The following is a 13,072-nucleotide window of genomic DNA, read 5'->3' as shown; positions in this document are numbered from 1 at the left end:
TCCACAGAAATACCTGTTTCCCTCTGCAGGTTAACGACAAAGTGGACTCCACTGGATTACTCCACAAATCCATACGTGGATTGTAGTGACAGACAGTTATTGTTTTTCATCCATCGATACAGAGACCAGCAGTCAGTGTGTCTCTCTCCCTCTTTCTTTTCTGACTGAACCAAAACATCAGCGCATTGTTATCTTCTGCTGTTATTGTGATGATGCCACACACACACACACACACACACACACACACACACACACACACACACACACACACACACACAAACAGACACACACTCCTGTACTATGTCTTAAAGGGACATTCACCAAATAGCAACCTAATCCGTAACACATAACTGGAGTGTAGGAGCAGCCTAATGGTGTGCAAGGTGGATGCCATTTTCCATTTCCTCACTGAAGCCTGTAGCAGCTATCTGCTTGGTGAGTTGTTGATTCTTGCTGTAGTACTTCTTTCCTCGCAAGCTATGAGTAATTGAGAAAGTAACTTACTGACCTAGGGAAATTGATTCCTGCATGAGAATCCCTCTATTTCAGAAGATGAAGGGGAATGCGACATGGTGACATTGGAGGTACCTACACTGAGACCATGGAGATTTTTAAATCCCTGCAGCCCATATTCTTGGGTTTTATAACTCTGGAGGGCTTGCTTTAGACAGTTTCACCTCTAGACCATTGGTGGAAGTTTGAATAATTGCAATCAATTCCAGGAGTTGTAGGGAAAATAACCATTGCTTTGATTTTTGCTTTGCCACTGAATTGTTCTAAGCACCCTTGGATGACTTCTGGCACATTAGTCAGGCACCAGTACACCACTGTGTAAAGAGAATTGGTGTACTCATCGTCAATTATTACCATCCATGGAAGCTGATTTTATATTGTTTAAAAAGTCCATTTTGGCAGTCTTGTGAAATTTTCTTAGATGTAAAAAGCAACTGAAGTAACATATTCTGCTAGTAGCCTTGTACAACGACCTATTCACTTTCAGAAATGTGTAAAGCTTTCATTCAATGGAGGTCCAGTTAGCTTTTGATTCTGATCAGCTTATCATGTGTGTTAATGCCCAGTACAGTGAAGGTTATGTATTCAACATATACCCTATGCAAAAATCAGCCCTTAGTTCCTCAGATGTGTATTAAAGTGGTTCATTAGTGACTGGAGATCCCCCTGCCATCACACTTTGATTCCAATATGATCCCAACTGAAGCACAAGAGACTACATCAATTACTACATCAATTATAAGAAAGTTAGCCATAGGCTTTTGAAGTCTTGTTAATCTTGTGCAGTCCTGCAGATAGCCCAGCTGTAGTCACTACAGGATATTATATAATACCTCAAAGCAGAAAGACTTTATATTTCTGAAACTGAATTAAAATAAAGGTGAAATTGTCTGGCACTACAATCATAATTAAATTGGATAGGTTCGCAACAGATCTGTAGCTCAGTACTGGGAATTAGGTTTTGCCAGGACTAGTCAGCTCTCGATCTCATTGCAGCCTTGGTCCAAACGTGGAACAGAATTGAACTCCAGAAGTGAGGTGAGAGTGAGTGCATTTGAAAGCATGATAGGGTGTGGCAACAAAGAGCCCTGTTAAAATTGAAGTCAATGTGCGCCAATAGGAAAACACTCCAATGGTTGGAATCATTCCCCTCTTAAAGAAAAATGATTAGAGTTGTTGGAGGTCAACCATTCCATCCTCTGGACTTCACAGCATGAATTCCTCAAGGCAGTCCCCTAGGTCCAAGGACCGTCAACTACTGCATGCAATGAAAATCAAAAAAATGCTGGAAATGCACAGCAGGTCAGGCTACATCTGTGGGTAGAAAGAGTCACAACAAAGGGTATTCAACCTGAAACATAAACTCATTCTCTTTCCACAGATGTGGCCTAACCTGCTGAGTATTTCCAGCACTTCATAATTTTATTTTAGACTTCGATGCAACTCTCAAGGTTAAATGTGGGGAAGTTTGTGCAATGTTTAAGTCTATTTACAACTCCTCAGCTAATATAGAAGTCCACGCCTGCATCCAGCAAGATCAAGACATTTAGGCATGAGATAAAATGTGGCAAGTAATATTCAGGCCACAAAAGTGCTAGGCCATGAGTGCCTCCAAGAAGCAAGCATCTAAACACCTATGCTGATATTCAGTGGTATTGACATCATTGGATCTCACACGATCAACATCTTGGGGTTCACTATTCGCTAGAAATTCAACTAGATCAGCCACATGATTACTGTAGCTACAGAGCAGTTATCCTGCTATGAGTGACTTGGTTCTGGGCACCCCAAAGCTTTTCCACCATCTACAAATCTCGAAGCAATGCTGTCTGCTTGCTTGGATGAATGTGATAATGAAAACACTCAGGAAGCTGGACACCATCCAGAACAAAGCAGCCCAGTTGATCAATGCCCCATCAACCACCTAAAATGTTCAGTCCCTCTACCACTGGCTCACCATGGCTTCTGTGTGTATCATCTACATAATGTGTTATATTTCTTGCCAAGATTACTCAGACAAATCTACCCAAATCGGCAACCTTTATCACTAAGAAGAGCACAGGGCTTGAGGCACATGGGAACATCACCACCTACATTTTCCCCTCTAAGTTGTACAGCTTCCTGACTTGGACATAATTGTCAGTCCTTCATTGTCATTGGGTCTATATCATGGAATCCCCTACCCAACAGAGTTATCCATCCCCAATTGTGACCAGAGGACTGCAGTAATTCAAGAATATACTTGTCACAATTAGGGATGGGTAATGAATATTGGTCTTGCCAGTGATGTCCACGCCCTAAAAAATATAAATTGCTCAATGGTCTAGATGGGTATTGCTGAGGAATGTTGACAACCTTTTGACAGTGGACCTCTTACTGCAATACTCTTCAGTCTCAGACCTGGTCTGGGGAGTTGGAGGGGTTGTCATTTGTGAAGGCCAGTGGCTGAAGCCCAGTTGTGTTGGCCTGTGATGACAGGGTTTATTGGGAGGAAAGGCATTGGAGCATGGTATCCGGTGGCCAGGATTGGGGAAAGAGGCATTAAAGTTGTGGGAGTGGTAGGAATCAGTTCCAAGTGCCATAGGATGGTGATAGGGCTGAGAGAGACATCAGTACCCTCCGAGAGATCATTCAGAAATTGGGGTCCAGGATCAGATTTAACATCTTGGGATTTAGCAGCAACAGATGCTCCTCAGACACAGTCAGTCAGTTTTTCTCTGTAATGTGCCAAAGATAGCATTTTACAAGAAATACATTATTCCATGCTCCTCTTGTGTGGAAATTATATCAGGAAACTCAGAAATGCATGGTCAAATTTTCAGAGTGACCCAAAACAACCTGCAAATGGTTCTTATTGTAATCCATTCAGGGGGAGTTTTTAGGGTGGGGAGCAGGGATGGTGATTAAATTTTCAATTCCATAATGCTTGTTTTAAAAAGTTAAATGTATGTGAATTTTGACACTCTCCGGAACAAAAATTAAGCAAAATGTTTCTAATAGTTGCAGGACACTGACGCAAACAACAATTTGCAATTGTATGAGCAGGTTTGTTTAAAAAGTGCTAAGGTAAAAAGTTTAGGAGCACTGTACTCTAGTGTCATTACAGACTGAATGCACTCTATGAAGTTCTGGAAGCTCGGTGAAAGAAGTGTGTTTGGCTAACCCTCAAAACAACTGTGGATAGTTGTTGGAGCCATGGTGTCCTTATTGTGGTTGCTTACTGAGATTACAACAGAAGCTTCTTGTCATTCTGGAGTGTTCAGCAAGCATGAGCTACTTAATGCAAAGTACTGCATGCTGTATTAACAAAAGGAAATGGTCTTTACTACCTGCATACAAAATCTACTACATATGAATGAAGAATATCAGTTACAGTTTTTTGTAATTATTGCATCAAATTAAACGAAGTTGGTGAATGTAATGAGGTACTGAATGTTCATGAAGCAGAATAGATTTACAACAGTATCCTGTCACAGCCATCCAGATTTGGAGTAAAATGATCTTAATTCAGATTTTGGACATTGCAAATTTATATCAATATTTAATAATACTTACTAACCATAAATAGATCATATAGCATTTGAGAACAAGTTCTTGTCAGATAATACATTGCCTTCACTTGCAGGTCTACTTCCCCACTACAAGCAAGGCTTGTATGCAAGCAATTCTGGAGTACCTGTACACCAGCCAATTCTCATTCAATTCACAGCTTGATCCAATTGAGTTAATTGCCCTGGCAAACAGGCTGTGCCTTCCACGTTTTGTGGCTCTGACAGGTCAGTATTAAAGAAGGGACACAAAATCAGAAAAACAAATATTTTACATTATTTTTCCCAAAGGGAAGTAAGTAGCAATTTATCTTGTTTAGTAAAATACTGCAAAAATTTTTCTTCAATAGTGCTCAGGCCGCAAGACTGAGTGTTGATGCATCAAATCTAAGTTCAGCTTATTCCTTCTGCAGGTGGTTCACTGGAGAATAGAACATCTTATTACTGTGTCTTTCCAGATGCTTTTAGTTGTTTGGTCTGGAATATTGTCAGACTGTGTGTGCCACTGCTTCCAAATTCCATCCCCATTTTCAACAGCTAAACATCTAATTCACCAAATCTAACTCCAAAATATCAGCCAGTAGATGCATGTACTTCCAAATTACATAGTTTGTAGTACAGACATGTTATGTGTGCTTCATGTTAGTCTCCTCCAATTTTATTTCATTTAATATATCATGAAATTTGCATGCTCATACCACTACAGGAAAATTTTGTCATGACAATAGAGGTAGCAGCACTATAGCTACAACTACCCACAAGGATGAAAAACACGATGGCGCTGGAGGAACACAGCAGGCCGTGGAGCATCCGTGGAGAAATCCTGCTGAGTTCCTCCAGCGTCGTAATGTTGTTCATCTAGATTCCAGCATCTGCAGTCCTTTGTTTCACAACCCACAAGGAGTTGTGGCAGGCTCAAGTTGTGGACAGACCTGCTCAGAGGGGTCAAGATGGGCATTAGGGTAATAAGTAAAATCATGCTGGGGCAGAGGAGAAATAGCATCTCTGGAAAACTGTAAACATTCATCTTAAGTTGACTGATGAAAAGTCAACATGGTTGAAACGTGGCTGTGCTACAATACCCGAGACTTGCAATTGCAACAAGAGACAGATAAGCAACATCTTTTAGTCTCCTCATTGCTTGAGGACAGCCCGTGCACTGTTGGGACTCTTGCTAAGTTCACTCACAGGCTTTGTATTGTATGCATTGATGGAAAGATTAATGATTTTGGGAGATGGATGCAAGAAGAATAATATATCATTGCATCTTTGTTCCATCATCTCAAAGATTAACTTTCTCCTTTAACAACTCCCAGTGGCCACATGTAACCAATTCTAAACGCTTACACTAAAGATAATCCTCCTCAGTTTCTTACTGGAATTATAAGTGACTTCCATATATTTATGGAACCTATTATTAAACTGTCCATATAGGAGTATATTCTTTATATCTCCCCTGTTGAACCCCTTTATTTCAAGATCTTCTATCAGGACACCTCGGTCTTTTCAGAGAAAAGATCTCCAGCTTGTTTTGTCTTTCCTGGCATCACGCAATCATTGTTATGGTTTTGTTTCTCGGTGCCTGATCCTTTATGGTAAAGGCCAGTATGCCGAGCATAGTAGTATGATATAAACAAGATCCAATATAATTTAATTATGACTTCTCTGCTATTGAATTCTTTTGTTTTGGTTGTATTTTTTCTATGGCTTTGTTACTTGTGTGACTAGTTTGATAATACCCCTGTGAAGTTTCTTGATATGCATTTACATCATTAAACATATGTGAATAGAAGTTGATGATTTATGAACATGTACTCCAAGATCCCTTAGCACCTCTGTCCTGTTTAGATTAGTTTTCCAAGGAGCTTTGTTCTTTCCAAATTTTGGATGAACTGAGAACATAGAACTGTACAGCACAGGAACAGGCCCTTCGGCTCATGATGCCTATGCTGACCGTGGTGCCAATCTAAATGGCACATCTGCCTGCATGCAGTCTATATCCCTCAATTCTCTGCCTGTTGTGCATAAATTATTTACTTATGTGACTTACAGGTCATTAGGGCACCGCTTTGTCTAATGATAGGCAGATTTTTCCCCTAAACCTGACTTTACATGAGTGTTCCCATCCTTTTTGAGTCGTTAAGAAATTGGGATGTAATTGAGATAATTCTGACAATGAATTTTGAAAACAATGGAAATCTCCCATTTTACATTTTCATCTAGCCAAAATTACTCCCATATTAGTTCCGCACACGTAACAAATATTTCACTTTTAGAAAGCTAGAACATAACAAGCTTTTCAAGTCTTGTCTTGAAGGGGAAAGAATTCAAGGCTGTAATCTGATTTCAGTGATTTATATATAAAGCTCAATGCTGTGATGGTACAGATAAGCTTCTGTTTCACCTCTCCACTGTTCGTCTGGAGAGACTTTGAAACAAAATTAAAAGGAAATGACTTTCTTAATACCATGTGCTAGATCGTGACATTTCAGGCTACTTTGAAATTAATTCAGTATATTGCCTTACATTGTAATCTTGTTATGAATAATTTTGTGCTTTATGTTATCCACCTCTATTACACAATTGTCACATTTCCTCCTTTACAGAACAATATGCTGTGCAGGACTTGCTAAAAGCAGTAAAGGAAGGTGTTGATATTGATGGAGAAGTGTTAACATACCTGGAACTTGCCCAGGTAGGTAATAAGCTTTATGCTGACAGCTGTCATAAAATGTCTCCTGAAATGGGTGTGTAAACCTGTATGAAACCAGTTATGATAGATGTCTAACAATACTCTCCAGGCCTATTTGATAATACAGAAAGATACCTATACAAAAAAAATCTAAAATTGAGAGAGCAATGCAGTACTAAAGGAATACTGTTGTAACGTTTGAGGTTCTGACTTTCAGATAAGGTGTTCTATCAAGGCCCCTCAGATTAAAAGAGCCATAGAACTATTTGAAAGCACTGTGGATAATTAGTCTATTTATTCATCAACCCACATCACGAATGCTGATTATCTGGTGATGAGGCATATTGAACATAACATTAGCTGCTATGTTTCCTATATTAGAACTATGACAGACCTTTAAAGGTATTTCAGTGGCTGGCAAATTATTTGTGATGTTGAAAGTTGGTGAAGGCACTATAAGTGCAAGATCTTTCCTATTAATAATTTCATGTTTCTTTGGTGACATCAGCCTTAGAAATCCTTCAGGAATTCTGCAGTCTCATGCTAGGGAAACCCCTGTAGAATACTTGAGCAGTGTGTTGTAAACATTACATCGTGGGTATATATAAACACTAGAAACATGATTTGACTGTGTATTTCCTTGTATTTAAATTGCAAAATCTCTAGTATTGCAGAATTTGTGTGTGTGGAGGGAAAAGTTTCCAAATCTTCACCATAGCACCACTCCCCATTTCCTTAGTTCTAGTGTTGTTGAAAGAGGGAGAACTGGCATCAATTAACAACAATCCTCTCAGTTCCTCCAATCCTCCATCCATTATACTTGCTGCGCATGAGTTATGAGCAGGGCTGCAACTTTTTTTTCCAAATTCAGCTTGTCCTGGAGCAACTGAGTACCTTGAGCTGAGTAAAGAAGCAGCATTAGGAATTATAGAAGCTTTGAAGAAAACCAAGGCCTACCTGCCAACTGGTCAGGTTTGCCTAATTTTCCGGGTCACCCTTTTGCTGTTTCCAATGCTTGGGATTTGAGGCTTTACAATGATGCTGGGTGGAAATTCTGCCTTGCACTGCTTCAGATGATGAGGTAACAGATAAAGAGTTCCCAGGGCTATGATCTTTAAAAGCAGTGAACAAGTAGAGGAGCAGTAGCAGTTTTCCACATGCAGAAAGTCTCACTATACATTGGCAGTTGTATACCCCTGTTTTTGTTCTATTCAGAGTACGACTATGCCTAAAATGTGCAGAACAGATTCCGTTTAAGTGTTGACTGTAGGAAGACGTGCTTTCTTTGTAGCTATTATGTTCTTTTGGAGTTTAGCTGTTACCTATAGAAGTCCTATTTTTCTGTTTCTCAGTCCATAAATATTTAGAAAGTTTGTCCATACTTTGTAAAAGATGCCATTGCCAGATTTCTTGGGCAGTGTGTTGCAACGATTACATCACAAGTATACATAAATACTAGAAACATGATTGACTGTACGCTACAAATTTCTTATTTAAATTGCACAATCTCTAGTGTTCCACGAAGGTCAGTGGAAGTGAGGTACAGCAATTTCCTGAAACGTACATCAACATCTGCTTTTAGTATGTAAGATTACAGAAATATTCTTATTTGTTTTACTGCACAATCTTAATTTTCATTTTAATCATAGGCATGATCTAGAAACTGATGTAAACTTCCCACTCTTAACACCATGATGTTGTCAGCTGAGTGGAATTGGGGTAGTTCCTAATTGTGCACCAGCTCTTCCAGTTGCTCCAATTAAAAATAGACTCAGTCATGAAGTTATTGAATGAAATAATTAATGTGAAATATAAATTACAGTTAAGATGTAAAGATTTAAGATGGGCCCTGAATAGCTGTACTGTATTTCCCTTTTGACAAAAGTCAAATGAGATAACAATGTTGCTTTAAATTTCAAGCAGGCTTGCCACCATTTGCATTTGTTGGTCTTACTGGTGCTACTCGCCATTCTAATTCCACACTTTCAGAAAGGGGGTAGTTATTTTACATGGGGATCTTGTTTATGTAGCAATTACAGGCCTTTCACGTTTCTAATTTTTAACAAACATAATAAACACTTTTATATAGGTATCCTATATATTACACACATAGCAGATCTTAAAAACTCTTTTTCTCCACCCCCTATACTTGTAGTTTCATAATGCACATCAACTGGCAGCTTGGTGTTTGCATCACATCTGTACGAGTTACAACAGTGTTTGCTGCAAGTTCAGGAAAGAGATAAAGGCAATATCTCCTGGTAAGAAACTAAATATTTGCTCTGGTTTACTCGTATATCATATTAAATTTCAGAGACATGATGATGCAGTGGATTAGCATTTCTTCCTTCCATCTCTGAAGCCTGGTTTTGAATTCAACCCAGATTACTGGAATTTTTCTTAAATGGTCAAAAGTGTCTCCCATGAAAATGGTTGGAGAATATTAGCCTATTAATTAAATGGAAAAAGCCTAAAGCGCAAAATTCTTACCATGAGAGCCAAGATCGTGTCTGCTTATTATTCAAGGACGATAACCTACACTTGCAGCACTTCTGAGATTGGGTCAGCACAATGTTGGACCAGAGTCGAAGGGAACTTTGCTCTGCTTCTGGCATATGCTATACCTTGCCTAGAAAAAAAATGGTGCTGATTTGGAACCCCAGAAATTAGATCAACATTCCATTCCCCAATATTTTGCATATGGGCATCAGAGCTTCACAGGTTAGATAAACCCATCTATAGAATGTACAATGCAGTGGTCAGCTAGTGGCAGGGTATCACAGAACAACACAATACTCCACAGGTATTCACTATGCCTATATCCCTAACTCCTGACTCCCATTGTCATCAGACTTGCCTCCTCTGTGATATCCATCACCTCCCTGCAGTTCCTGGTCCCTTAACTGTGTACATATGCTATGGTAATTGTTATTATGGAACCTTTACTTGCACCTTGTAGTACTGGTTTAAGAGCAACTCCAGCTGAGGATTAAAGCTAGTCTGCTGCTTGCAGCCTCAGCCAAAGGATGGTTTACATAAATACAGCTTGAGAAATTTCTGTTTAAATAAGGGTAATTATATTCTGTGTATTTGCAATAATGCACATACTCACTAAAAGCAAATAGCTGATAAATGTTCAGAATTCCTGTGCAAGGTCCATTGGACAGGTCCTACCTTGGTGTAGCATTGGTTTAAATGACCTTCGAACCTGGTGGTGCAAGAGCATGAGTGACTTTTACTGTTTACACTTTTCTGTTGAACAGTAAGATACTTCTGGAAAAGCTAGCAGCTGTAGCTTTCTCGACTGAGCTCATGTTTATTTGACTGAAAGTTTTAATTACATGGAAGTTGAAGGCTGAGGCACCTGCAAAGGATTATTTTGTGCATCTTTTACTGGTTACCCTGGAGATGATTTCTCTTGTTGGTCCATGTGCGTTATATCAACAATCCAATGTACACTAGTCTTGTCGCATAGTTTAACAGGATTTAATTGTTTTGTGTAAACTTAACTGCAAAAGTCAACAACCTCCTTCACCGGTGGACCAAAATCTGACCTGAGACTGACAACAGCCGCTTTAGCTTTCAGTAATTCATGGGTCCCAAATTTTTAAATTTACACATTATTTATAGTTCATTGTAGTTTGCTTTCACATCACAACTTCTGGAAATGGTGCTATGTTTTCTTTTAAATTGATTGGAATGTTCTAGAACAAAGGAAAATCTTAATTTCCAGGGTAACTGTAGATTTGTAATTCTACCATTTTAATTGCTAGAGAACCAAGAGTATTTTGAAAAGCACCGTTGGCCGCCTGTGTGGTACCTTAAAGAAGAGGACCATTACCAGCGAGTGAAGAAGGAACGGGAGAAGGATGAGGTTGCTCTTCATAAGCATCACTCAAAACGTAGGTGGTGCTTCTGGCACCATTCTGCTGTTGCCTAAAACCTCTTAGAAACTAATTCTAGGAATTAACCAGAACATCCTGTGCATTATTAGGTAGATTTAAAAAAAAACACAATGTATTTGTCTTAATTCTTGTTTACTGTATTAAAAGAAAGGCTATCTTGGGATAATTGGCCATGTGTGTTTAAACAAACATCATTACGTTTGAAGCACAACCTTTTGTCCAACAAAAAATGCTTGTTATAACAAACTGGACCCCGTGTGGTGCCTATAGATTGGTTTAAAACACTTTTAATATAGATAACTGTCAACAGTGACTATCCTTTTGTTCTGAAAAGAATTACCACTGTTGGGTTTTAATTTGAAATATTTAATTATTTTTGTACTGGTGTCAGCTATATACCTTTGCTGTTACCAAAGTAGAGATGGTAGTAATATAGATTTTAGAAAACTTGTATAATTAGAAGGGCTTAGAAACTAATCCATGAAAAGTGGCTTATGTCTATATGGACCTAAACACACACAGGTAACTTGGAGCAGTTTACTGCTCTTGCTATATGCATCTTTCTAGTCATGCTGCTTTATCATAAAAGTTATTATTGCTACACAGTTACTGTATACCCCAAATGTTAGTTTTTAAAGTAAAACTAAAGCTGTGTGTTACTTACCAGTAAATTTTGAAATGTTAGAAATTGCTTCAGTTGGATTGTTTTGAGCAGTGGGAAAGTAATGTCCTAAGATTCTGTTCAACCTCATTTTTGCCAAAAGTTTTCTGCATGTAATGATATTGCAGTATGTAATATAACATCAATCTATCGTGAATTTCAGCTGCTGACACCAAGTGGCTGGTTCATTTGGTTGCAGTTCTTTTAGCCTTTGACCTTTGTGCTCATTACCTTTTCACTTTTTTTTGCATCAATAAATTAAATAAATGTTGTGACTGTGTCATGGTAGAAGTGTGGGGTGACATAAAACTTTTTATCAAGAAATTAGATGTTCCTTTTGTAGTTTCCATGCTCTGTGTGGTAAATATATATTCCACATAATTTGCATTTGTTCTGTAAATTCCCTAATTTGAAAAGATTGATTTTCACATGTACTGTCTTCTAAAGTACTTCTCAACATGCATAAAATGACATTATTCGGTTAGTTTCTTGGAATAATTGCAGGTCTAACAAGATGCTGCCAACGCACTGAATATTGGTGTTCAACGTGTTTTGCTGAAAGCACAATGACAGTGTTCAACTTAAAAAAGCAAAAAATTTAATACTAGCTTTGTTATTTGTTCAGTAGCATTTATCTATAGATTGTGATCTGAAATGGATGCATTATGCTTTATTAAAGTGATAGTAGCTCACTTGGCAATACTGTCTTCTCTTGCGTCTAGATGTTGTGAAATCAGGACCTAATCCAAAGATTTGGCTATAGTTTCTGAGTTGCCATTTCAATGCAATATTGAAATGCTGCCTCAGTGGAGTTGCTGTATCCAAAAGACTGCAGTCTCCTATTGTGTCTCTGTAATTCCACTCAACATGGTTCTACTGCATCCCCGCTCTTGGATATGGGGTTGGAGGATAGTTGTATTGAGAGGCAGGAAGAATATGTGTAGAATTTGAGGAGTACTGTTAAGGTGAGACAGTAACTCTGCATGTAGGTATTAAAACAAAGTTGGCTGGAAATTGGATTGTGTAGCACTGATTTTTAAGTACTGTGTGATTTCAATTTCAATATTTTTGGGAAGAAATCACAAAAACTCTTAATCTGCAAGAATTGTGTGGTACATAAAATTTAATACTGCTGTTCCAGTACTGCATGCTAGTGTATGTCAGCAATTTGCATGCATTGTCATCAATTGTGTGGTACTGATTTTCTGCATTGTGAGCTAAAATTGAATTATGCTTTTCTACTTAATCCTGATTCTTTGAGAGGCCAATTTATATGCCACTTCAGTTAATCCAGCTGTGCTATTTCAAGGGACACTAAACCACGATACATTTCTGCAGACTGTGAAGGACACTGACGGCTGCCTCATGGTTCAAAGTATGCATAAGGTTACACTGACTTTGGGTAAGATGTACTTCTGCTGCTTCATTTGCTTTGCCTTTTGCTTCTTTGATACCCCTGTGGGGTGTACTGCTTTGCCTTTTGAAGTTTGGGTTGATGTAATACTGAACAAACTTTCTGGCCTCCAGGATATGAAAATCAAAAAAAAATTTAGATGCTGGAAATCAGATTAAAAACACTAAATGATGAAAAACTCAACAGGTCAGGCAGCATCAGAAAGAAAGACAGGCAGGAAGAAAAATGGTCAGTGTTTCCGGTCTGTGACCTTTTGTCAGAACAGTAAAACCACCGATCATGTGCACTTGCGGTGTTTTGGGTTGCCCTTTGGAATCCTGCACTCTACATGAATACTGG

At 38.6% G+C, this 13,072-nt stretch overlaps 1 protein-coding gene across 6 annotated transcripts in view; it reads left to right on the top strand.

Annotated features, from left to right (window-relative positions):
- The window catches only part of rhobtb1 (Rho related BTB domain containing 1), a 54,936-nt gene extending 42,925 nt beyond the window's left edge, over positions 1–12,011 (top strand). For all 6 annotated transcript variants that reach the window (XM_052027226.1, XM_052027228.1, XM_052027227.1 and 3 more), the window contains 4 exons: positions 4,139–4,289; positions 6,668–6,756; positions 8,909–9,014; positions 10,527–12,011. In XM_052027226.1, the coding sequence (XP_051883186.1) occupies positions 4,139–4,289; positions 6,668–6,756; positions 8,909–9,014; positions 10,527–10,693 (513 nt within the window). In that variant the 3' untranslated portion in view covers positions 10,694–12,011. The remainder of the gene's footprint in view (positions 1–4,138; positions 4,290–6,667; positions 6,757–8,908; positions 9,015–10,526) is intronic.
- The last annotated feature ends 1,061 nt before the right edge of the window (positions 12,012–13,072 follow it).

The sequence above is a fragment of the Pristis pectinata genome, chromosome 12 (assembly GCF_009764475.1).
Source record: "Pristis pectinata isolate sPriPec2 chromosome 12, sPriPec2.1.pri, whole genome shotgun sequence".
NCBI classification, from domain to species: domain Eukaryota; kingdom Metazoa; phylum Chordata; class Chondrichthyes; order Rhinopristiformes; family Pristidae; genus Pristis; species Pristis pectinata.
The sequence above is the reverse complement of the archived record's forward strand: the minus strand, read 5'-3'. Positions and strand labels throughout refer to the sequence as shown.